The sequence below is a fragment of the Aedes aegypti genome, chromosome 3 (genome assembly GCF_002204515.2).
Source record: "Aedes aegypti strain LVP_AGWG chromosome 3, AaegL5.0 Primary Assembly, whole genome shotgun sequence".
In the NCBI taxonomy this organism is placed as follows: Eukaryota; Metazoa; Arthropoda; class Insecta; order Diptera; family Culicidae; genus Aedes; species Aedes aegypti.
Genome location: NC_035109.1, coordinates 109850357 through 109872563, shown reverse-complemented (window position 1 = coordinate 109872563; position 22207 = coordinate 109850357). Strand labels below are relative to the sequence as shown.

Below are 22207 nucleotides of genomic sequence, written 5' to 3'. Positions count from 1 at the left end.
GATACGCGTTACACGATGTGAAAAGGTATATTGCAAATAGTTTTTCAAAGAATTCCTCCGCAGAATCTATCATGATTTTATCTTGGGATTCCTGTATCTAGAAATTTCTTCAGTAACAGTAGATTCTTGTTGTAAAACAATCCTCAATTTATTCCATCAATGTAATTACTCATTAGGTTTACAGACATTTTAGCAAGATCTGTCCACTAAGTACTTAAAGGATTTCTCCAGAAATTCTCGGAAGTTCCTTCAACTCTAGCCTTTAAATATATATTTCTTTGGACATTATTCCTGATGATTATTCTAAGATTCTACAAAAATCACTCATAATTTCATCTTCGGATTCCTTCCCAGGGGAATTGCTCGGGATATTTTTTATAAAACGTATCCAATGATTCATTCAAAGTTACCCCTGCGAACATATTTTCATATATTTAGGGTTTTCTTAATCTTTTTTTTAATAATTACAACAAGAAACTACTCCAGTACCATAGATACTTTTTCCAGATCGCTCATATTCTCTAAATATTAATTGGTGAATTTCTCCAAGCAAACTCTTTTTCAATCAACCTGGTAGAAACCGTTAATAAACTTCTGGAAGAATTTTCTTTGGAAGAATCAGTGGTGAATTTATCAAGGAATATTGAAGTATTACTTTCTTCTCCTCCATACGCCGTTCTCACATACTCCGCCGTAGATCGTCCTAAGCACACGTCGTTCAAAAACTCCTAGTCCACGTCTCATGCCCGTAGAGGACGACCGGTCTTATCAGCGTCTTGTACATGGTACACTTGATACGGAAGTGAAGTTTACCAGACCGCAAGGTCTTGTGGAGTCCGTAGTAAGTACGACTTCCGGCAATGGTACGCCTTCGAATTTCTCTGCTGCAGTTGTTATCCGACGTTATCAATGATCAGAGGTAGACAAATTCGTCCACCACCTCGAACTCATCCCCGTCAATCATCACGCGTCTGCCAATGCGAGCTCTATCGCGCTCGGTACCTCCAGCCAGCAGATATTTCATCTTCGACGTATTTACCTTCAATCCAACCCGATCTGCTTCACGTTTCAGCCTGGTATACTGTTCAGAAATCACCTGGAACGTTTTTCCGACAATGTCCACGTCGTCAGCAAAGCAGATGATCTGGCTGGATTTATTGAAGATCGTGCCCCGCATGTTGAAGCCCCCCCTTTCATAACACCTTCTAGCGCAATATTGAACAGGAGGCAGGAAAGACCATCTCCAATGCGTGTTTCAAACGGGTCCGATAATGCACTCGATATCTTCACACAGCACTGTACACTATCCATCGTTGCTTTGATCAGTCTAGTCAGTTTCCCGGGGGAAAATCATTCTTGTCCATAATCTTCCATAGCTCTTCGCGGTCGATGGCATCATAGGACGCTTTGAAATCGTAGGGACTTGATATTCGCGACACTTTTGGAGGATCTGCCGCAACATAAAGATTTGGTCTGTTGTCGATCGCCCGTCCACAAAACCGGCTTGATAACTTCCCACAAATCTGCCTGCCAGTGGCGATAGACGGCGGAAGATGATCTGGAAAAGCACTTTATAGGCTGCATTAAGAATGGTGATCGCTCGATAGTTCTCAAATTCTAACTTTTTTTGTATATTTGGTTGTTGTAAATTGTTACCCTTTTTGTATATTTGGTATATTATTCCCTCCTTCCACTCCTCCGGTAGCTGTTCTGTATCCCAGATCCTGGCTATCAATCGGTGCAGACAAGTGGCCAACCTGTCCGGGCCCATTTTAATAAGTTCCGCTCCAATACCATCCTTTCCAGCTGCTTTGTTATTCTTGAGCTGTTTGATAGCATCCTTAACTTCACCTATTGTAGGAGTTGGCACGTCTCCCTCATCCGCCGTACCGTAAGGACGCCATTCACCGCTCATGCTCCATTCACCGCTGAAATATTTTGAAAAATCTAAACAAATTTTTGCAATAAAAGTCATCAACATGTATTAGTATACCAGAATGGATTGTATCAGAATGAAATTCATATGATTTAATATTATATACTATTTATAAAAAATAATTTTAGGCTGTTTAAGGCGGTAAGCTTGAGGTGAACAATGATTTTATTATGGCAGGTCGAAAAATGCTTCTTAGCTGCCACGCTTTAATATGTTGTTGTACTATAGTACAATGATAACAACCAGCTAATGAAACTAAATTAATTCCAACTAGTTGTGTATATACAGCCTCATACTTAGGATAAGCGGTGAATGGCACCCTACACATGTATCGTTGGCATACATGTTATTCGGTACCATTATACGTTGTTCACATTTCAACTTCTTTCCAGCAAAAACAAAGGTTTTATCTTGCGTTTAGCGCAAAAAGTTTTGAAAAATATCGAAAAACCGATTTTTGACAGAATTTAATGTGTTGAAATGCTGTTAAATGAGCGGTGAATGGCGTCCTTACGGTACTGATGAAGCCATTCCTCATGCTGTCTTGATCTACCTCGGCGCCGTTTAGGTGTTCATCGTAGTGCTGCTTCCACCTTTCAATCACTTCACATTCGTCCGTCAAGATATCTCCATTCTTATCCCGGCACATTTCGGCTCGCGGCACAAAGCCTTTGCGGGATGCATTGAGTTTTTTTTGTAGAACTTACATACGTGTTTCTTGAGAACGATACAGCTGCTCCATTTCTTCGCACTCCAACTCTTCCAGGCGGCGCTTTTTATCCCGGAATAGATGGGTTTGCTGTCTTCGCTTCTGTTTGTATGCGTTGTTAATGGCTGCTTTGAGACTACTCCAGCAGTCCTCAAGAGGGGCTTCGGTAAGCTCTCCCTTTTCCGGCAACGCTGCTTCAAGGCTTTGCGCGTAATCAGTTGCGACTTCGGGTAGCTTGAGCCGTTCCAGATTGTACCGTGGCGGGCGTCGGTACTGAATGTTGTTCACAACGGAAAGTCGTTGGCGCACTTTAACCGTCACTAGGTAGTGGTTCGAATCGACGTTTGCGCCGCGATAGGTTCTGACGTCGATAATGTCCGAGAAGTGTCTTCCATCAATCAAACCGTGGTCGATTTGCGATTCAGTCTATTGGGATGATCTCCAGGTGTACCGATACGGGAGGCTGTGCTGGAAGTAGGTACTACGTATGGCCATGCTTTTGGAGGCGGCGAAATCAATCAGTCTAAGGCCGTTTTCGTTCGTAAGCTGGTGAGCGCTAAACTTCCATATAATCGGTCTAAATTCCTCCTCCTGGCCAAACTGAGCGTTGAGATCTCCGATAACGATTTTGACATCATGGCTTGGGCAGCCGTCGTCTTCACGTTCCAGCTGCGCGTAGAAAGCGTCCTTATCGTCATCGTCACTTGCTAGGCGAGGGCTGTGCACGTTGATTATGCTGATATTGAAGAAACGGCCTTTGATCCTCAACTTGCACATTTTGTTGTCATTTCAAAGAACTAACCGCAAAAAAAATATCCGTTCTAAATACATACAACACACAACCCACGAAAAAAATGAAATAATTGTGATTTTGTTTCAATTTCTTGAGCTTGAGCTTGAGCTTGATTGGCCGCCCGTGGATACTACTCCAGTATAGCCAGATCAGCTGCACTTACACAAGGAACCAACCGAATGACTGTTTGGGACTAACAGACACCCTCAGTGTATAGGTGCTGATGATCTTCTATTTTTAGACTATAATGGCGCCTGCCACGTCAGAATGATGGGGGAGGAAATGATGTTGCACTTATACTAGCCCACTGTAGACCGTGGAGTCCGACTGCATCTACGCCAGTTCATGCGGAGTGTATGGATTGGGGGAAAAGGTATGGCAGAGAGGTGATTAGCAGACTGCCTATGTATCAGGCGTGAGGAAAGGCATGCGCGTGGAAGAATGGAAGCGTTAGGAAAACGGTTTCTTGTCCATCTCTGGTTCTAGCGTTTGCTATGAACGAATAGTTTGAGTGTGATAGATTTAGAATGGAAGATAGAAGCAAGTGAGAGATATACAACTACAAAGTACGAGGAAAGGGACGGGCCTGGGATTGAATCCATGACCTTCTGCTTGTGAAGCAGAAGCGGTAGCCATCAGACCACCAACCCCGTTTATTGTGATTTTGTTTCAATTTTCACGAAAAACAAATACCAAATGATCTGAAGATGCCTTCAACCATCAAAGTCAAACATGTAGAAAATAGTCCAATCGAGCTTGAGGAAAAAAAGCCTTTCCCTCAATATGGGATTCAGATTTATGGACATCAGCGACGTACCCAGAAAATTTCTCTGAAGGCCTTTTTTTTATTTTTTTCGCAGATGATATCTTGGGGTAGGGTTGATAGAGGCTGATCGTCTTGAAAATAACGTCTTTAGAGACCTCTTATCTGAAAAATAAACACACAAAAAGAAACCTAACAGGAACCACAAGAGAATTAATTCTCTCAATTGAAAAGTAATTTCTCTAAGAATTTTAACAAGTATTACTGCTGTGAAAGTGCTCATAAAAACATTAAACTGAGAAGCAGACTCTGTCCCAGTGGGGACGTAACGCCAGAAAGAAGAAGAAGAAGAAGAAGATATTTTGGGAGAATTGAAGGATATTGCTGCAATTTTCAGAGCGATCCCTGTAGATATTACTCGGAGGTATCAACGTTGATTTGCTAAAGAATTTCTTATAGGCGTTTCTTGCAGCGTCGCTTGTTGTCAATGGACGAATCCCTGGGAGCATTTCTGGAGGAATCTGTGAAGAAATGATGGGATCTCTAGAGGAAGTAATGAACAAATTCCTTAATCTCAATCTTTCGAGGAATGCCTGCATAAACTGCAAAGGAGTAGCGTAGGAACTTATGGAGCCTCTAGTATTTGAACGAACCATCTTTACATGAAATTCCCTTTTGATTACTCAAGGGATTTTCCAAGATTTTTTATGGAAAAAGTTGTCCAAAAATATTTAAAATCTAGTCTTCTAAAGTTGACCGTTTTATCTGGAAAATCGAAAAGTTGCAAATGTGTTGTCCAACACTGCATTGTTCACTTTATTGACAGATTATCAAGAAAGTTCATGAACAGCTTCAATCGAGTCCATTGACTCATATGCAAATGGAATTGCTAAATCATCCATTTAGAAGGAGAATTGAGTGCAAACAAATGCCAAATAAAAGCCATTGCTCCTGCTCCGGTTTTATGCAATGTTTGCCTACAAAGAACTCATTTTGTCAGAGTGCATTAAAATCCGCTTTGGTCAACAAGTGCCCGGCGATGAATGCGCTACTTGTCAGTGTCCACTGTCCACCAAGAGGCTACTTATTTCGTGCTTTGTTTGTCTCTGTTTTTTTTTGCCCAATCCGACGGACGTCTCCCGCGGGACTGTTTGCACACTTCGGGAAGTCAATATTTGCTTCGCTATCTGTGTTTCATTTCACCGCGATTGCCTTACATTATAGCATGTCGGGTCGGGTCGGAATCGAACGTTACCTGTTTGCTAGCGGCCACGTCCCACACGGTGACGTAGCCATGGTGTGTCCCCACTGCAAGCTGGTGGCCTCGTTCGCTCCACGACACCGATGTGACCGTGTTCGCGTCGGAGCTCAAATCGCAAAGTCGCGTCACCTGAAAGTGCAAATAAACGATTTAGTAGTAATTTAGTTCAGTATTTCGAAACCGGAAAAGCGGGCTGATAAGCACGTGCACGGTGCCACGCCTGACCGTTATTATGGGAAAAAATGTCTGTCTGAAGTACGTTTTTTGCATGGCTTCAACCAAGGGTAAGTTTAATGGGATAAAAGGTAAACAATAATAACTTGTTGATATTATGTTGAATAAAAATGAAGTATTCTTTGGGAATATCATTAGTTTACAGCTTTCTTTTCGATTTTCATACTAAGTATCCAGCCCACTAAAGTCTGCCATATTTATTTTTCTTAAAAATTTCAGATAAAGGTTTCTTTAGATTGTTCCTAGGGATTTTTTTAACTTGTTCCAGAGGTGTGGCATGACCTCAGAAATCGAACATTACACCCAGTGTTTAGTGGACATTTTTTCCATAATAACGGTCTGGCGGGGCACCGTGGCTTGAATTATGTCTAACTCACCTGACTGGTGCAAGCACTCCATAGATAAACGCAGCTACCCAGCCCCACCGCCAGTACATTCTGGGCGGACCAATCGACCAGGTTTAGGTAGAAGTCATCCTGCAGTTCAGGTGCGTCCAGCACTTTGAAGGGGATTTTCGATATTTTACGGGTGGCCTTCCGCGGCGATCGCAACAGCTTTTGACTTTTGATGCTAACCGGAGACAGCGAGTACGGACATTGCTCGTTGTAGTCCTGTAGAGGGAAGATACGAAGAGATGAGAAATGAATGTATAATTGATAATATAAGTGTTCAATGCACTTTGATCTGGATGCATTCAGGTCGGTGCACTGTTTACTGTTGTGTGAACGCTGGAGCCTCGAGGACGGAGAATGCATATCAAATCGAACTGGTGTCCGGGCGTTTTGTAAAGCAAATGAGCTGCAGTCTGCGTGCGGAGGAAATGCCGGTTTGCATTCTGACAGTATGAACTATTCTAATATACATATTCAAAGTGCCCGTTAAGTAACTGTACGTATTGAGCATGTGATTCAAGTAACCCTTTAAATGCGTTCCAAGTCATGACTTGTTACAAAGTACATGTAATAGAGCATAGAGTTTCTTTGTACTTACCAAACGATGTACAAATGCAAATATGGTCGAATTGTCAAATATAGCCCTCAGTTAATATTAACTGTAGAATTGTTCATAACAACACTGAACTGAGAAGCAGGCTCTAACCCAGTTGGAACTTAACGTCAGCAAAAAAGAAGAAGCGCTAGAAGTAACTGGGTTTGATTTTTGGTACGGCACAGAATTTTTTTCGTTCATCGAATTTCTATGACTTCTCCGGGCGTAAAGTACCGTAAGGACGCCATTCACCGCTCATGCTCCATTCACCGCTCATTGGATTATTTTGAAAAATCTATACAAATTTTTGCAATAAAAGGCATCAACATGTATTAGTATACCTAAATGGATTGTATCAGAATGAAATTCATATGATTTAATATTATACACTTTTTATAAAAAATAGCTTTAGGCTGTTTAAGGCGGTAAACATGAGCTGAACAATGATTTTATTATGACAGATCGAAAAATGCATCTTAGCTGCCACGCTTTAATATGTTGTTGTGCTATAGTACAAAGATAACAATCTGCTTATGAAAGTAAATTAATTCCAACTAGTTGTGTATATACAGCCTCATACTTAAGATGAGCGGTGAATGGCGCCCTACACATGTATCATTGGCATACATGTTATTTGTTACCATTATTCGTTGTTCACATTTCATCTTCTTTCCTACATAAACAAATGTTTTATCTTGCATCTAGCGCAAAAAGTTGCGAAAAATATCTAAAAACCGATTTTTGACAGAATTTAATGTGTTGAAATGCTGTTAAATGAGCGGTGAATGGCGTCCTTACGGTATGACCTTGCTTGACGAATCAAAGATTGTCCGATCACGGACAGTAGTTGACGAGGGCAATCCTTTCGGTTGAAGGATCCCTGCTTCGGCGGCCAATTCCTCTTCGGAATGCCAGGGATGATCGGCCAATTCCTTCCCTGAAGGAATGCCTGGGGTGTCGATAGCTCAGACTGTGAATATGATTTCTAGCAACAGTCCTGAAAAGGACTACTAGGTTGGGCTGCTTTCGGTGAGGGAAACACTTTTGTATCGGTTTTCGAACTACGACGGTTTATTACGCGTGCCATACAACGGCTAAATACTGAATGAAACTGAATGAATTTCTTGCACATGCAATCTCCTTATATAGGTTGCAGGTAGCCAAGAACATTGCATGCGCAGCGGTGGGTTTGCGATGGAAATTTCCACTGTCTTATGTACTGGATGCTGCAATCGGTGGTCCGGGTGGTGTGATGATGGAGAGCTCAAGTTTGTCGATAGGGTTGCGTGAAGTAGTGTGTGTGTGTTTGTGAGGTTCAGGTAGGAAAGGGTGCTTGTTAGTTGTGGTAGCCGAAATACTCGCGGCGACTCGAGGTTAGCTATGTGGTTTGTTTTACATGAATGGGAATATGGGGGAATGGATTACATAGAGAGGATCAACAAGATGGTGAAAACGATGACTGAACTGATCAGGGTTGAAATGTTGCACACCGTTCGCGTTGTGCGTGAACATTCTCCCGCCAGCGAAAAGTGTGAAACCGGTGGATTTAAAGGCATTGATTCTACAGCGATTTTGGGATTCATTACGGGTTGGGTATCTGACAGATTAGCGGAATCACTTACATTAACGGAAAGCGGACGTTGTTGACCTGGATTGATTACGATGGGTTTGGTTGTAACGGTTTGATTCTGGTTAACGAGTAGTGTGGACGAACTAGACGTACGGTTTGAGTTACTGGGGGAAGAACGAAAATTCACTAAAGACTGTTGGGATTCTAGCAGAAGATCGTAAAGCGGGTTTTCAGCACATGCGGTTGGACGATTTTGTGACTGTTTGGATTTCAGGGGCTCATTTACTTGGATTGGTAACTGACAACTTTGTGGGTTTGTTGATTGACGAATCTGTTTCATGAATTGAGTATCTTCAAGGTTTTGGGAAACAAAAGGATAAACAGGGCTTCTTTTTCGTGCGATCGATCGTTTTGGGAAAGACGGAATATCAGGCGAATCGATAGGGAAATCATCTGTGGAACTATACACTGTACGACGGGGCGGACGGTTTTGACAGGAGGGATTCACTTGACCGGTTAACGACTGTACACCAACTATGTATTTGTCTGGCTTAGCACGAGCAGAATTAACAGCTCCAGCGACCACCCATCCAAGACGGGTTTCTTGGAGGATAGGAAGATCGTCGGAGAGTTTGATTTGTCCTGGCATCATCAGCTTGAAGAAGTGCTGAATGCCAATGAGGAGATCGATTTCACCGGGAATGTGGAAATTTGGATCGGCAAGGGCAAATCCGGGCGGAATGTCCCATGATTTGATATCGATGGGAGCTGACGGTATTGGGCCAGTGACTTGATCAGTAACAAGACACTCTAACTGTGCACTGTAGTCGGAATAACGAGATTGGATTCTGAGCTTCGCTACTTCTGATAGGGATGATTTTTGATTGTTGGCTCCAACAATATCAACCTTTGTTGCGAGCCGAGGGAGTTTCAGGGATTGGACAAGTTTACGTGAAACAATGTTTGCCTGGGAACCACTATCGAGGAAGACTCGACAAGGCTGAAGTTTACCATTGGCATCGAACACTTGAACCATTGCGGTCATCAAGAGACTGTTGCACATATGGAGGACTTTCTTGGCGGGATAGACGGCAGAAGTAGACTGTATTAAATGGGATTTGATTTCGGAATCCGAATCATCGGATTTGGATTTGGGCGGAGACACATCAGATTCGTTAGGGTGGAGAAGGGTGTGGTGTCGACCTTCACATTTCCAACAGTTAAAGAGGGATTTACACGCACTACTCCTATGACCCGTTCGCAAACAGTTAAAGCAAGACTTGAGCTCTCTTACCTTGGCTTCTCGTTCTGGAACGGACATCTTGCGGAGGGCGTCGCACTTGAAGATCGGGTGGCTTCCGCTGCCACACACTTGGCAGGTCGGTTCTGCTCTCTCGGTGACAGCAAAAGTCTTCATTTGGCTGGAATTCTTCGCTGGAATCGGCTTCACGGTGGGCTTCTCGATTGCGTCTTCACATCGCTCGAGGATTGAACAACGCTTCTTCAGGAAGTCCATGGTCTCGTTGTAGGTGGGAATTTGCTTGTGGGGCACCGTGGATTCCCACTCCATCCGGGTTCGGTTGTCCAACGCTGTCGCAACCAGGTTCACGACGAAACGCTCGGACATTCCAAGCATTTGCTCCTCCATCAGGGTCAGACCGTCGATGTGCCGGGTTACATCGTCGATCAGTTCACGGAGCTCCTTGGCGCTGGGTCGGGACATTTTCTTCAGATGTAGCATACCCAAGATGTGAGTATCTACGATGAGGCGCTTGTCTTCGAATCGTTCTTCCAGCAGCTTCCATGCGTGGGCGTAATTGTTGGATTGCATGGTGCAATCATCGATGATTCCCGCTGCACTGCCGATCAAAGCTCGATCAAGGTGGTAGAGCTTGATGGCGTCGGAATCGGTGGAGGTTCTCATCACATCGAGAAACATGGCCTTGAAGCGTGGCCAGTTCTCTGGTTTCCCATCGAACGAGGGGATGGGTGCTTTCAGTGGCTGCTGCTGGACGATGATGCGAGGTGCTTCTTCTTGCTGGCTTCTTCGTTGCAATCTCATGTCGGTGGTGTCGGTCATGGATTGGATGAGCGTTTCGACCAGCATACAGGTTTCGTTGTGCTGGGCTTCGAACACGATGTAGGCTTCATCTTGCTCGATCAGCTTCTCGGCGGGCGTCAGAGTCACAATTTGGCGATGCAACTCACAGTACTCTCTGTAGTGGGTTTCCAAATTCCGCTGGTACAGCTTCAGCTGGATCAAATCTAACTGCACTGCTCCTGCTCCGGATGCTTCTTCGACGGTTTTGCGGATGCGCGTCACTTTCGCTTTCACCTGTCCGCGTAGGTGAACAAGCGATTTCAGCTCCGCCATCCTCTCCTTCTGGTCGGTTTTCGTTGGTGTGTACTCGATCAGCATCGAACACGGCGATGGTGCGTTTCGCTTCCGCACGACGACGACAGGTACGAACGTGTTTCGACACCTTCAACAAGATGCACACGTGGCAACTTTTCTCACTGGTGGATCGATTTTCACTTCCGCGGCGATGATTCCACGCACTCTCGGAACAGTTTTTCACTCACATCTTACTTTTGCACTTACGTTTTTCACTCGCGACTTACTTTCGCACTTACGGAAGGCAATTTCCCTCATCGAAGCAGCGAGGAATATTTTTCTTAACAACTCTGCTGAGCATCGACGGGAACAACGGGAACGATGGGCAATCGGTTGATTGCCAAGCCACGGTTGCGGGTGCAACACGCTGGATCCGGATCACTCAGATCCGGCTCGAAGGACCAAAATGTCCGATCACGGACAGTAGTTGACGAGGGCAATCCTTTCGGTTGAAGGATCCCTGCTTCGGCGGCCAATTCCTCTTCGGAATGCCAGGGATGATCGGCCAATTCCTTCCCCTGAAGGAATGCCTGGGGTGTCGATAGCTCAGACTGTGAATATGATTTCTAGCAACAGTCCTGAAAAGGACTACTAGGTTGGGCTGCTTTCGGTGAGGGAAACACTTTTGTATCGGTTTTCGAACTACGACGGTTTATTACGCGTGCCATACAACGGCTAAATACTGAATGAAACTGAATGAATTTCTTGCACATGCAATCTCCTTATATAGGTTGCAGGTAGCCAAGAACATTGCATGCGCAGCGGTGGGTTTGCGATGGAAATTTCCACTGTCTTATGTACTGGATGCTGCAATCGGTGGTCCGGGTGGTGTGATGATGGAGAGCTCAAGTTTGTCGATAGGGTTGCGTGAAGTAGTGTGTGTGTGTTTGTGAGGTTCAGGTAGGAAAGGGTGCTTGTTAGTTGTGGTAGCCGAAATACTCGCGGCGACTCGAGGTTAGCTATGTGGTTTGTTTTACATGAATGGGAATATGGGGGAATGGATTACATAGAGAGGATCAACAAGATGGTGAAAACGATGACTGAACTGATCAGGGTTGAAATGTTGCACACCGTTCGCGTTGTGCGTGAACAAAGATAACACAGCGAAATAAGTTTTTGTCTCAAGCGCTATTTACAGTCAACACTCCATTACTCGATATTTTCGATATCTCAATATCGAGTTAGAGAATTATAGTAAAAATTGGTTTTCATGGTTAAGGTGAAACAGTTTGGAGTCAACTTCTAAGATTGCATTAAAACTTCAAAGGCATAAATCTAGCGAAAAAAGCATCCAACAACCGTGCCCTTCTTATTTTGGCTTTGTGCACTAGCAACTATTTCTCCAGTTTAGTGCCTTTGAAACGTGAGTAGGGGCACAAGTCAGCCATTGTGCCGGCCAGCTTTGGATTCCCAGACATTTCACCTTAACTCGATGTTCCCATGCATCGCAGTTGCACTGGTTTTTGTGTTCTGTACGTCCCTAACTCGATGGTCCCTTCAATATCGAACTATGGAGAGTTGAATGCACTTAATTTGAAGTCACTGAATCCATTGTCGTTTTCAAAAATGTCACAGCACTTGATGTTTTTGAGATATTGATTGGTGAAAACGCGTTATTGATAGCTGCATGCAAATTTAGAAAGCTTATATGCTGATTTATGTGCTCACCCGACCAGTGGATTACAACAACATTATAGAACATTTATATCAAGATTTGTTACAAATAACAAATTGTGTTTGATTTTTTTTAGAAGTAGTTTGAGTTGATAGAGGAAATTATAACATAATTAAAAAAATCAGTTATTACAACAAAGGCTGTTTCAAATTTGTTTCAATTCAACACATATTTATAACAGAATTTGTTAAAAAATTGAGAGCCATTGCTTATAACAAATGTTGTTATAGTTCTGTTATGGAAAATAACAAAATGAGTTATATTTTTGTTTGATTTGAAACATAATGAGCAGTGTTGGTCAGACTCATTTCCCCGAAATTTGAATTGTGAAGCCATGAACTGTTATAACTGTGCGTTGTATTCCTGAGATGGAGGGGGAGGTGGTTGGGCTTGAGTGTTGCACATGGGATCCGACAGTTGCGATCTCGGTGGGCCGCAATTCAAGTTTCGGTGAAATGATTCGCACTCACTCACTCACTCATTTCATTTCACCGAAACTTGAATTGTGGCTCTCCGGGATCAAAATTGAACGATTTTGTGTGCAGTACTCAAGCTTAACCATCTGCTTTTCTATCTTAGGAGGATACAGCATGGCTGTAGTAGTTCGTGGCTTCGTAGTTCGGAAAATGTTATTTTCGGGGAAATGAGTCTGAACAACACTGATAATGAGTTACATTTGTGTTTAGATTATAACATATTTTGTTGCAATTTTGTTTAGTGTAGAGGAAAATGTGTTATGATGTTTGCTATTTTAACTAGGGGAACTTACGTATTCTCGGCAGCTTTAGCCGATACCGTTCTCCTTTTGTAATTTTCTCGGACATCAGCAGTCAAATTCCGTGTTTGTCTATTTACATTTATGCGTTGCTCAATCCTCTATCGATTCACACCGACAGACTTGTCAAAATGCTTTTGGAAACGTTTTTTACAACGCTGCGAACATCCCTTGTCAGTGTGACTATTGTCGGCAGCCTCAATCTCTTCGGCAACTTTCCCGTAACAACAGCTGGTGAATCTCTTCGGCAGCTCCAAATCAGTCGCATTTTGAGGCGTGCTCATTTGAATTGATGACATCTCCGGCGATATCGTTTGTTTAGTCTCGGAAATCTCGCCAGCGGGAAGCGGGCAGAACAAAGAATCATCTGATGTTTCCACTGAAGTGTTTTGATAAAAAAATACTGTATATTTGGCGTTTGAAATTTGGTTGCCGATAATAGTCGAATGGTGCCGAAGCCGTAAGTCTCCCTACTAACTAGCCAAAATTATAACATATTTTGTTAGAAAAAACGCGCTAACTGAATAACACAATCTGTTACAACTCTGCTGTAATCCATTGGTCGGGATGCCACTGACGGTGTAAGATGCTTCTTTTGCCAGAATTCAAAGTCGAAAAGAATCTTCGATATGCTGCCTGGCATATTTGACAAGTTTCGGTGACGATCCCTACATTTCGTTCACTCAGAGGCATCCCGTGAGGAATTTGAATATCTGTGCACTGATTTGCACAATCTGTTACAATTAATTATGAATACGAATTTTGCAATTGTGTTTTAAAATATATTTCAGTAAAAAAATGATCCACCATATAATGTAATTTTCAATACTGGGACGCAATCTTCAAGTAGTGTCTCGTATTTATTATATTTGTTTGTCATTGAACATTTTTATTTTTATTTCGTTTTGCGATGAAGGCCAAAATTCGTGGGTTTCTGGGCTTCCGCGAAATTGTGAATTTCCATTGTCTTTGACGATGTTGTCCTAAACGATAGTACTTATTTTGAAGTTTGTTATTTCTAACACTATATCTTAGTTTGTGGACGATGTCCAGAACTGTGACATATCTTTGTACACTATTTTTGATACCTACATAATAGTTATTTATGCAACAAGTTGCAAAATGATGATTTTTTCAGCACGAGTTGTACATTTATCCAACGAGGCTTGATGAGTTGGATAAATACGACGAGTGCTGAAAAAATCGATTTTTGCAACGCGTTGCATAAAACATTTTTTGCAATTACAAAAAATGCCGCTCTAGTTGGATTATTTCTAGAAACAGAAGGCAAACCACATGGACAAATATCCAATTGTAGTATCTCAGAGTTTTTAATCACGTAGGCTCTGATACTGTTCACACAGGACTGTCACAAATTTTCACTCTTCCATAGGCTAGGGGAAGTGGTTCACCTAGCATGAATGAGGGATGAACTTATCGCTGAGAAAAAGTAGATTTTGTATGAAATTTGACAAGTATTTGAATGACAGATTCATCCTTGTTCATCCACTTCTCCTAGCCTATTGGCATTACATTTGAACTACATTCGGAACAGGTAAGACGCTGAATTCACATGCAATTTCCTGCCATATATTACAAACAGTTGTTCCTCATGTTGGCAGATGAGGCCCGTACAAACCGCCGCAGAAAGATCCGGATTTTTTTTGGGAGTTAACTTGCTAACTTAATCCATCTTCTACGCCTGCCAGACGATCCTGTTCTCAATCAGAACAGCTCTTCTGACTCGGATTTGAATCGCCCAACGGATGTAGAATCAGTAATTAGTTTTTAAATAATTCCGAGCAATTAGAGAAGATATCACACGTATCGACTTATTCAATAGTTGACGACTAGAACTGAGTAGAACTCTTCAGTACTGTTTTATCTGATAGGAAAAGTAGGCCATTATATTGTTCATCTCCTAGATGAAATGTAGGTTCATATACAACTGAATTGAAAAAAGGCTTCTAAGTCAAATGATGACTGACTGTTGAACGCTGAAACCCGCCTATGGACCGATGCACGAGTTCACTATCTGACGTTTGAGCGGTGCCGTGTTATTTACGTGACCATGGCAAACTAATGAATTCGGCACCGCTCAAACGTCAAATTAGTGAACTCGTGCATTGATCCATTACACAATGAACTTATCTACGATGAAGTCACGCCGCAACTTCCAGCGGGAAGAAAACCTTTACTGCGGGCCGTGTTTACGAAAAATGAACAATTTCGCTGTTCATCCGGTGAACATTCATTCACTGGATGGTGGTCCGGATGTCATTTTATGTAAACACGGCCCGCATTTACAGCGGAAAAGGAAAAGAAAGTCGACAATAAACAAGACCGTGGATATGTCCATAAGAATATATTATCATTGCCTATTACGCTCACCGCAGTTCATTAGCTGTCAGTCTGTCGAGCAAAAAAGTCGCCTAGTATAGCGCGACACCTGAAAGCTCCATATTCATACGAATGTATGGCGTTGACGCTTTCTCTTCCAATAGCAGATGTCGTGACGCCAGTTGCGCGCGCTTTCTCAATTCTCGCAAATCGCGCCATGGGCAATTTCTCTGTTTGAAGTGAACCAGATTTTACCTATACAACGCCACTCTTGGTCTACAAATGCACATTCCTGCTGTGTCCATACAAGCTATTTTCGTGCACAAGAGAGTGCACGGCTGAAATGGACATTCTCTGCATTGCGATAGAGACGCATGACAGTTTTTCTTATTTGCTTTGCTGTTTTCGCTTGCTGGTTGAGCGAGACCATGGGAGGGAGAATCAAACGGTGGAGACTGGCTTTGTTCACTGAGAGCGATGCACCAATTAAAGGTGAAGAAACCAAAGAACATTTTTAAGCAACTGCACATTATGAATGTTGCAAGTATTGAGAATTATAATATATATTTTAAATTCGTTAGTTTGAAATCTTTGACTGTGCAGTAGAGTGATGCAAATTTTAAAATTTTTGCTCCCCTATGTTTGAATAATTTCTCTTATGGTAAATAGCATTCTCCCAAAGTTTGAAATGATTTGGATGAAATTTGGCTGTGTACACGCCATTTGAAGTTTACATGGAGATTACTATGGAAAATGCCAACATTTTGTGTTCAGCCCTCTATCATTATATTTATGGAAAAGTGAACACACTCTTCTCATATGAATTCCTTCTAGCTACAACTTTGTCCAAGACCACATTTGATTGGACGTCTGGACAAATTGTTATTCATCATCATAAAGTGGGTTTGCATTTTGCATGCTTCACCAACTGTTCGGCAGGCAACAGTGGTGCTCCCGGCGGAATGAATAGATCAAAGCAATCCAGGCTACTATGTTCTACAGCAAAAAGGCAGTGTTGCTCTGAAAGTAATGGAATGATCATCTCAGCATGGTTTAGACTTTATTATCATTATTAGCAAATTATCCTTACGTCCCATCAAAATGTGGTCTTTGGCAAAGTTGTAGCTGGGAAGATTTCACATTATAAGAGTTTGTTCACTTTTTCATAGGTTATGGTGACAAGCACTAGGAGGACGGGTCACAAAATGTTTGCATTTTCCATAGTAATTCCCATATAAACTTCAAATGGCATGTGCACAACCAAATCTCTTCCATTTTTTTCAAATTTTGGAAGAATGATTTTCATCGTACTTCGCACCGATTAAGCATAGGGGAGCAAAAACTTCAAAATTTGCATCAGTCTACTGTGCAGTGCACCAAGTGCATCTTAGGGCGAGACGCCACTGGGTTCACAAAAGCTAATCCTGTTCCAGAACTTACAAAACGTCATACGAAGGCCCGTTTGGTCTTTGCCCAGGAATATCAAATTAGTAATTCCGAATGTTTATAAATTCTCTTCAATGACAAAAAATCAATCCAGTCTGGATGGATTACATGGATTCAGTAGCCATTGGCACGTGAAAAAACAATCGAAGGATAAGCGATACTTTGGAGGATTCAGTAATCTGTGTTAGATTCAGCTTAGTAGGAAAAACTCCATTTTTTTACACTCGGAATTGTATAGCCAATTGTTAGAAAAGGTTCTCATGTCGTTTGCCAAGGAAGGTTTGGAAGAAAATTTGATCTTCTAGCAAGACAATGCTTTCCGTTACTTCTAAAAATGTTCAATTTTAGTAAAATTTCAGTCAAAGATAACGAAAATATATTAGAGACATGTTTTGGACCACCCAAGAAATCCCAGTATTGCACTTTTTAAGAATTCATCCAATCAATATTTTAGAAAACTCCAGGAACTCTTGATGAGAGAGAACCCTCAGGTGCAGTGAATCAATAGGCAACAAATACACAACAACAAAGACAGGACAATGTCACATCCTCCTATTCTTGTTGCAATAATTCAATTCTGCAACAACAGTGTATCATCACTTGAACAGATTATGACAATTATCGCTCACACTGAAAACATCTCTTCGTATTTTATCCAAAATCTATTTCGTAAAACAAGATTTCGTACATATAACGCTATTTTCGTTCATTGTACGAATTATTTGTACTTGACATAATTTCGCGATTCAGTGACTTTACGAAATATTCGTAAGATGTACGATAAGTATACAATTCGTAGATGGGCGTTATCGTGTTGTTCGTGTTACGAATTGTTTTGTATTACGAAACTGATCGTTTGTAGATCGTTGTTTTCTGCAACGAAATGTTTCAAAGACACATTTCGTAAAATACAACATGACATGACCGCAGCCGAGGGAGGTGAGAAGAAGCGCGTATAAATGTTCGTTCTGAATACGAAACAAACGAATTTCAATTACGAAATGTTTAGTACATTATAACAATCATTGATTGTTTTGATTTCGAGCTTGAATCATATTACGAAGCTGGTTGCATACATTTTACGAAACTGTTTCGTTGCAGAAAACAACGAATAATTTCGTAATTCAAACGAACGATTTCGTAATATAAAACAATATATATTTTCAGTGCACCAGGTGCCCAGCGATTTTCTAGCCTTTCATTGCAATTTTCGAGAACTTTCTCCGTGTTGGTAAATATTGCCACATCATCGAACAGCATCCATACAAAAATCGATTTTGTGTTTGAAATAACTGTGATTGTCATGACAATGTTTCTATTGATTGTATCGCAATCCGCAAAAGTTGAGAAAAACGGTTGTGAGAGCGCCTGCTTTGTTGTTTGCTTACTAAGTATCCTGTATTCCTGTTGCCAAAAAATATAATATTTTGTGTTTCAATCAATTGACTTCTGCCCCACCGGTGAGGCGTAAAAACAAAGACAAATTAAAGACCTCCATGTCCCTTGCAGTTGCACAAAATTTTATGGCTCATAAGGTAATCTAGGATGCCGTGAAAAGTGTACTGTGATCTGTCAAACTTGGGTACCTTTTGCACTACCAAAGGACCAAATGCAGTACTAGAAGCGTTACCCAATCTGAGCCCGAGTGGGACGGACCTGGTAAAAATTTGTTTTATAAAATCAATTTCAAAACTGTTATAACGAAAAACGTTATAAATAGTCTCATATTAGAAATTGTAAACCCTAAGTTTAACAAGTACCGTAAAATGGGGTGAAGTTGATCACTTTTGAACAATTCTGTTCTGTAAATCCAAGTAGGATACATGTATTATCATCCAAATATTTTTAAAATCTGTACTGGTTGAATGTTTATCGAATTATACAAACGAAATTTTTACGAAATGTTATCGTGATAACAAAAACATTTTTTTAGAAATCAAAAAGTGGAGTTTTTGATTCCGGGGTGAAGTTGATCAATCAAGTGATAGGTTTCCTAAAATAAAGATATATGCTATTGACTTAATTTGGGGTCACTGAATCTGAAATAATTATCAAAAATCTTACAACTTGTTGAAATATCAATCAATTTTAGATTTGAAAGTCGTGAATTACAGAATAAACCAAAATAAACGCCTGAGGGTATGCAATTTTCTTAAAAATTAGCAGCTCATTCGCAAAAAATAAATATTTACCTCGGAAAATGATTTTTTTATCCACATTGCAAATTTAAAACTGGATTCACAGAACATATCTGGTATATAAAAAACAGGTTTTTTTAAATGGTGTCTTTATATAGCCTTGACAATAATCGATTGTTTGGGGAAGAACCTTTCTACAGTTCATCAAACATTTTCTAAAAATCAATTTTTCCATGGTATAATTGTCTTAAATGTCAAACCGACTTTAGGAACAAGAGCAGCTATCAGGTAATGCGACATCGAAGAAATTGTGCAATTTGGAATCGAATCATAGTTCTCTTGACAGTTTTTACATGTTGGTACGTGAATGATCAACTTCTCCCCACTGATCAACTACACTCAGAATTACGGTATTGCAATTTTAAGAATTCTGCAAGTAGTCAGCGTCTACAAGGACACCATTACTATTAATTAAGTTCAATATGCCACATATTCCTGGGGCAGCAGGGACGACAGTCCAGGGGCTTAACGGACCCCCCCCCAGGACCTCTGCGAGTTGGGGAGTTGCCCAGGATGTGGTGAAGTTCGCAGTGGGCTCTGATGAACCTTCATAAAAACCACAAAAATCCGAATGCAACTCTGTCACAGCGACCGGTGCCGCTTAAAGTACCCTAGCCCAAACTAACAGGAGTGCCAACCGGCACATCAGGATTGATACCAGTGAGATCCTGATTATGGCATACTGGTCGCGATACAAACGGACAAGACATGGAATTACGAGTAGGAGTGCTTCGAGCACATTGGGACCAACGCCAGTACGGCCCCAATTATGTATACTGGCAGCGCACGACAAAGGACAAGTAACGGTATATGTACTGGATAATATGCTTTGAGGCTGACAGCGGCGACATTCTACTCCCTTAGTAGGGTCGGGTGACACTGGCCCGAAACGGCGAGTGGGTTAATGGCGCAGGCTGCCCCCGTCCCGTAAAACCATGGCAGGCCTTAGAGTACGTTCCAAATCCGTCGCCTGGTTGTTCCAACTGGGCGGGAGTAGGCTTAGATGCCATTACCTGACCTGCGCCGATCCGGCTCTGAACATAGTACCCCATAAAGGACTATGTCAACCCTAGCATGGCCTCCCTGCTTGCATAGATAACCATGGGATTATAAAGGCGACTATTCCAGCGGAGATGGATAGCGGCTCTTAGGGGGACCCATAAGAGATGATCAACCAAAACAAACAACTAGCGGAATGTGAAGGAGAGGCTTCTGGACCTATCAGTAACCGGCTAAGGTTCCCGCCAAGGAAGGAGGCGAACAACTTTATTGAAAACAGTGTGGGCAAAAGCATAGATACTGTGACGACGGCAGGCACTGGCCGCTCCAGTGCAACATGTGTGGTGACCGATGGCCCGGGACTAATCGAGGCCATGGATCGCAATAGGGAGTACCTCCCTAAAATGCAGGTAGCTGCTGAGCAACTTGATGTCATCATCGAATATGTTAAAAGCAAAACAAATATCAGCAAAGACTTGAAAACAAGTCTACTGAAATTGCGACAATCAGTCCTAGCTGCAAAGCAGGACTACGAGAAAGCCAAGGAACAACTGGGCAATGTAGAAGGCCAAAAAGACACTAGGTCGTGTCAGACCGAAGTGTTTTCCTTCACAGGCAAAGCGAATATATCTGATGATATTATTCGATACGCGATGCGGAAGAGAGAAGCTTCCGGGGATGAATACGTGGCGAAAAGACGTATGGTTGCTAAGGGAAAAGTGACCTGCGCGGCCGTCCTCCAAAGCGGAAAAGCTGGCACGAGCCAAGCCCCGCGATCAAGAGTACATGGCAACAAAGGAGAGGCCAACACCAATCCTAAGGCCAAGAAAGCCAAGAAAAAAGAGCCACGGGTTAACCGGAGCCAGGCAGTGCATCCACAGGAACCACGGGCGCAAGGCAACAGCAACCCGTGGATACGAGTTGGAAATAAGAAAAAACAGAGGAAACCGAAAACGGAGCCCAAGGAGAGCGCTAAACCGAAAACAGCGAAACGTAGGAATTTAGGCGAAGCCCTCGTTATCAAAACAGAGGAAGCAAAATACGCCGAGGTTCTGAAGGCGATGCGAAGCACAGAGAAGCTATCGCCATTGGGCGCAGACGGACACTTAACGGGCGGACCCAAATGTCCGGGCACAAGCGGAGTATCAAAGCAGCCAAAACGGAAGTAACACAGTTAAATTTAAACCACTGTGATGCAGCCCAGCAGCTGCTTTGGCAGTCAGTCTCGGAAACCAAGACTGACGTGGTGTTATTATCGGACCCATACCGCATACCAGCCAACAACGGGAACTGGGTGGCGGATAGGTCTCAACAGCTAGCAGCTATAGGACGACAGGACGATACCCAATCCAAGAAATAGTCTCTAGCTCAAATGACGGTTTTGCGATAGCAAAAATCAACGGCGTGTTCTATTGCAGTTGTTACGCGCCCCCAAGGTGGTCGATTGAGGAATTTTGCCTCATGGTTGACAGGATGATGGTCGAACTAGCTAATCGGCAGCCAGTAGTGATAGCTGGCGACTTTAATGCATGGGCAGTGGAGTGGGGTAGCCGCTGCACCAATCAAAGAGGCCAGCTATTGTTGGAATCCCTGGCCGCATTAAATGTAGAGCTGGCAAATGTGGGTACAGTGAGTACCTTCCGCAGAAAATGGTGCAGAATCGATCATCGACGTGACGTTTTGTAGTCCTAACCTTTTAGGTACCATGAACTGGCGCGTTGATGACGGTTATACTCATAGCGATCATCAATCGATTCGCTATAGTATAATACCAGGCGGGCAGAAGGCAGCGCGATGTAACTCGACCCAAGCCCGAGGATGGAAAACAGCGCGCTTCGACGGCGAAGTATTCACTGAAGCCCTGAGGCGCGAACGAAACACTCTGGACCTAAACGGTGAAGAGCTAGTTGCTATGATATCACGAGCGTGTGATGCTTCCATGCCGAGAAAAGCCCCTCCTAGAGAGAACAGGCCGCCAGTGTATTGGTGGTGCGAATCAATTGCAAATCTTCGAGCAATCTGCCTTCGGGCTAGACGAAGAATGCAACGCGCACGCACAGAAGCACAAAGAGAGGAACGCGGTGCAGCATTCAGAGAGGCAAAGTTGGCTCTCAAAAAGGAAATCA

General features: G+C 42.5%; 1 protein-coding gene across 7 annotated transcripts in view; it reads right to left on the bottom strand.

Moving 5' to 3' along the window:
• Positions 1–22207, bottom strand: part of LOC5564880 (fizzy-related protein homolog) — an 82455-nt gene that overhangs the window by 2837 nt on the left and 57411 nt on the right. For all 7 annotated transcript variants that reach the window (XM_021854899.1, XM_021854901.1, XM_021854895.1 and 4 more), the window contains exons 4-5: positions 6074–6307; positions 5457–5591 (exon numbers count right to left, since the gene is read on the bottom strand). In XM_021854899.1, the coding sequence (XP_021710591.1) occupies positions 5457–5591; positions 6074–6307 (369 nt within the window). The remainder of the gene's footprint in view (positions 1–5456; positions 5592–6073; positions 6308–22207) is intronic.